General features: G+C 40.0%; 1 protein-coding gene across 1 annotated transcript; it reads left to right on the top strand.

The window, feature by feature from the left end:
• The first annotated feature begins 200 nt into the window (after positions 1-200).
• LOC593706 (cyclin-dependent kinase 9) lies at positions 201-4,648 on the top strand. The gene is made up of 4 exons (XM_793176.4): positions 201-455; positions 1,616-1,697; positions 2,867-2,957; positions 3,461-4,648. Exons 1-4 carry the CDS (start codon positions 277-279, stop codon positions 4,339-4,341), a joined length of 1,233 nt encoding a protein of 410 aa, XP_798269.1. The 5' UTR covers positions 201-276; the 3' UTR covers positions 4,342-4,648.
• The last annotated feature ends 272 nt before the right edge of the window (positions 4,649-4,920 follow it).

The raw sequence follows: 4,920 nt of genomic DNA, 5'->3' as shown, positions 1-4,920 counted from the left end.
ATTGGTGGATTTCCGGGTTCGGCAAAATCCAAGACTTTATGGTTTTATTGAAAATTATATTTCGTATTTCTGTTCTGTTATCATAATTTGTTGATGAATTGTGAGAAAAAAAATTGACCTTCATACTAATTCTGAATTCTAAAAAACATTTTCTAGAATTTTAAAACTCTTTTTAGAAATGTTAACTTTTATTAATTAAATGGAAAGCTTGAAATCAATAGCAGTTCCCATTCGTTTATTTTCACGTAAGGTTTACGTTACTTGGAGAAGAAAAAAATGGCTGAAAGTAAGGGAGCATCGTTTTCGGGAACTTCGGGGCCGCCTGTCCAATCGTCGGCTAACCAAGGCTACAAGATGGCAATGGCTCCGTATCAAAGAGAATCCCCGGAATTCAAATATTGTGAAGAAGTGTCTAAATATGACAAACTGGCGAAGATAGGTCAGGGTACATTTGGGTAAGTAACGCGCCATCATCGCTTTTCATTTTCCTTTGATCGGGGAAGGTCGAAGGCTCCGGGCTGGGAGCGCCGCGGGGTTAGGCAGGGAGACCTTGGCTTTGGCACAAGTTGTATAGCAATAACAGCACTTTGTGCGCGCATGTGTACTAAAACAAAATTATGGTCTATGGATTCTCAAAATTCTCAAACACTATTCTTTATTGGTGACAATTGATGAAACAAAACCAGCTGGAAAATAGAATTTATAGAAATCAATTCAATTCGCCAATCTTTTAATCTTAATCTTATCAATGCTTATTCAATTCAGTAGGGGCGCCTTTTCGAGAATAAGGATCGTCTGCAAAAAACGAGGATCATCTTCGTAAACATGGACAGATGCGTCCGCAAAAATAAGGAATATCCGCATTTTCGCTGACGATTCTAATTTCCGAACGGGGCGTTGGTGATGCGAATAAAATGGATTCCGCAATGATTTTCTTGATACGTTTTACATCGACTTTGTACAGAGACTTTCACATTATGAGTGATGAATCCTCGGGAAGAGGGATAACCCATAAAAGTAGACGGTGAACTGGAGGTATTTTATAATGCGGAATATGTTTTTCACATCACCAGCGTGCGGATCGGGAACACGAAAATCGCAGAGCGCCGACAAAAAGCAGGTCTGCGAAAATGCAGGCGATCCAAAATCATTCTTATCTTTCTGGATATTTTAGGGCGCATTTTGTCTGCATATACAAGGATATCCTTGTTCATGCGGACGTTTCTCATTCTCGGACCAGCACCCCTACTGTCAATTATGGGAAATCTATTGTCAATTCCGGCCTGGCCACTTAGTATTCATCGAGTGCATTTCTTGGTCACTGCGCTAGCAGCTAGCAAGCTATCGCTCAAATCTCCAAGGCAAAAATTGCAACTCTACCAACAACAAAAAATGTTGCGAACATGAAAAAAGTCTTGTGTGTGCGACATACATGTAGGTGGGCAATGTGGACCAAGTTTTTTGTGGCTTATTTTCATTGGCTGAGTTGATTATCAGAATGAGTGGAGATTGTATCTAATAACAGGTTTTTATAAAGAAGAACTTACAGGAATTGTGTCCACATGTGCACCTATTTAAGAATATAATCTAACTGTACATTTTTTTTTTCTCCTAGGGAGGTGTTTAAGGCAAAGCACAAAAAGAACAAGAACATTGTGGCCTTAAAGAAGGTGCTAATGGAGAATGAGAAAGAGGGGGTAAGTACTAAGTAACATCTTTTAAATATTTTTAAAGTTGCTACGTTTAAAGAGAAAGTCTGTGCTGGTATAAAGTTTGCTTTGATAAATGAAAAATGAAAAAAATAGGTCCAGAGTTGAAGAAAATCTGAAGAAAGAAGAACAAAAAGGAAAGATAGGAAGTGTTAAAGTTTCGATAGATTATGATTTCTTTTGTGACCAGCTCGCCATGTGTTATGGACTAATGAACTTATCGCAAGACTAATCATTTAGGTACCTTGTAGAATTTAAGCAATCTCAAGCTCAAAGATTCGCTTCATCAGATTTTCCTCAAACTTTGACTGCTCTCTCTTATTTTTACCCTTCTCGACCCCCCCCCCCCTTCCATAACTCCTATTATTGAAACCAACCTGTTAACAGGGTGCACATTTCCACGAAAACTTCTCAAACTACTGATCAAAAGTCAAACAAAAAACTAACAGGTAGTAAAGTTATATGGGTGGTGATATGAAATGCATCTGAAATCATTCATTTAAAAAATTTGTCTATGATTTTTCTGTCTTTTAAATATCGGGGTTGTGACCCCTCTATTTTTAACCATGGCAAAAGATTATAAAAGATGAATAAGAGTGAATAATTGAATGAATAGATAAAGGAAAAGTCTAGAGAAAAGAAAAGAAATGCCCCAGAGTGGAAGAAAAGCTCACTAATACATGTACTTTAAAGTGTTTAAAGAGGAGGTTGAGTTCTGGGAAGAGGTGAAAAATAATTTGTGAGCGTTATCATTCTTACTATGCAAGTGTGGAAGAACATCAGATAAGACATGTTCCCTGAAAAGCATGGCTCTTCAAATGCCTTCATATTCTAAATATGTCATGTAAAATCGTAAAAATCCAGGGTAGGATTTTTACGCCATGTGTTCGTGTAGTCCCATATACATCTTTCTGTGAACAGTGTTTGTAACTTTACCAAGACTTGGCCAAATTTCTTATCATTTTGATGATTCCAGAACCTTGCAATATACACAAATTCTTATATGCTAGATGATCAACCTTTTCTGGTAGATTCCACACCGTTTCTTTCACAATATACATGTAATCGCATGACCAGAACTCAACTTCATCTTTAACAATTGATCTTTCATCATTATTCTTTGCATTTCTAATGTTCATTTCTCTCTGCTTCTTTAGTTTCCTATCACAGCTCTTAGAGAGATAAGAATTCTACAGCTTCTTCGACATGAAAACGTAGTTCCGCTCTATGAGATTTGCAGGACCAAAGGTGTGTATGATTTTCATAGCTATCTGGCCCATGATAATCCCCCATGCAGAGGGACCGGTTTTACCATACTCATTTTCCCCAGTAGACTGTAGTGTTATAAAAACCGTTAGGAAAAAGCAAAATTTGATTTCGATTTCCAATCATAAATATCTTGATAATCAGACAGGCGACCGGCTTGTAAAATTTATGGGGTACCTGACTTACCTAAAGATTTATAATTATAATTGCAGCACAAGCTAAATCCAGGATTTTGTTTAGAATCTGAAGCAAAGATGCCCAATCTCTTTAAGGGGAAGAGGGGTTGCTGTATGATCTCCAAAATAATCCAGTCATCTAAGGGTGAAGGCCATCATATGTGTAAAGGAACTTTGTGAGCTAACAATATCTTTTGAAATCCCTAAGAAATATTTCTGCAAAATCTGTATGATTGATTAGTTCTTAGGGGTTACTTTTCAATTGATTTACTTAAAGTTCGTGTTTTTTCTTGATTTTTCTCATTTTAGCTACCGCATATAACCGGTACAAAGGAAGCATTTATCTAGTGTTTGAATTCTGTGAGCATGACCTGGCCGGGCTACTGAGCAACACCAACGTCAAGTTCTCTCTGGGAGAAATCAAGTCCGTCATCAAGCAGCTCCTGAATGGGCTGTACTACATACACAGCAACAAGGTACTACACAGGGACATGAAAGCGGCTAATATTCTCATCACGAAGGCCGGCGTGCTCAAGCTGGCCGACTTTGGGCTTGCCCGAGCATTCAGTCTACCCAAGGGCGATGCGCCGAACCGCTACACGAACCGGGTGGTGACGCTTTGGTACCGCCCACCCGAACTGTTGCTGGGCGAGCGTAACTACGGACCTGCGATTGACCTGTGGGGGGCGGGCTGCATCATGGCGGAGATGTGGACGAGAAGTCCCATCATGCAAGGCAACACGGAGCAACATCAGCTGACGCTCATCAGTCACCTGTGCGGTTCGATCACGTCCGCCGTTTGGCCGGGACTCGAGAAGCTTGAACTCTCCAACACCCTGGAACTCCCGAAGGGTCACAAGCGAAAGGTCAAAGATCGCCTGCGGAGCTACGTCAAGGACCAACAGGCCTTGGATCTCATCGACAAACTCCTGAATATTGATCCCAAACGGAGGATGGACGCGGCTATCGCCTTGGATCACGACTTCTTCTGGTCGGATCCGATGCCGTGTAGCTTGGAGAGGATGCTCTCCACGCATACCCAATCTATGTTTGAGTACCTGACCCCGCGGAGGCGACAGCAGCATCCTGCCGCTGCCGCTGCCGCTAACCATCGTAATCCCCACCATGCGAATCCACCAAACAGACCATCAACGGCTGCACCAGATCAAAACTTTGACAGGGTCTTCTAAAACTACAGCACTGACAGAAAAGAGACTGTTTTATATTTATTTAATTTGCAAAAATTATTGATCCTAATCATCATCATTCTTTACATAAAATGGAAAAGACTCTGCTTTTGAATGTGAGAGCTTGTTTCTTCATGTTTATGCTTATGTTTTTGTATATGTGACATGTGGGAAGTGATGTTTGTTCAATCTGCTATGTACAGTACATGTACAGGTATGTTCATTTTTCTGTTGCAACCATGCTTAAAGGTCGGGTGACATCCAAATATAAGTCGATTCCTGTTGATGTGCAGGGCCGTTATTCAAACATCTAGATATATTTCATAGATTTTTTTAATATTTTAAAAAATAATTTTCTCAGACCAGTCCTGCTAAGCTCCACCCTAAAAAAAATGTTCCAGATCTCATTCATCTTGTGACATCATCTGTCAATCATTAGTGAGCTAACAAGAGACAGTGGTACAAGTATGTAACTTCCCCCAGCTCAGCACATGCCCAGAAAAGAATTGCATTCTTTCATACAATACCTCCATATTACCTTTCTTTTCCTGGTAATGCACGTCTGACATAGCAACTCCTATA

The sequence above is a fragment of the Strongylocentrotus purpuratus genome, unplaced genomic scaffold (assembly GCF_000002235.5).
Source record: "Strongylocentrotus purpuratus isolate Spur 01 unplaced genomic scaffold, Spur_5.0 spur5_scaffold_4, whole genome shotgun sequence".
NCBI classification, from domain to species: domain Eukaryota; kingdom Metazoa; phylum Echinodermata; class Echinoidea; order Camarodonta; family Strongylocentrotidae; genus Strongylocentrotus; species Strongylocentrotus purpuratus.
This window is presented reverse-complemented; position numbering and strand designations above follow the sequence as displayed.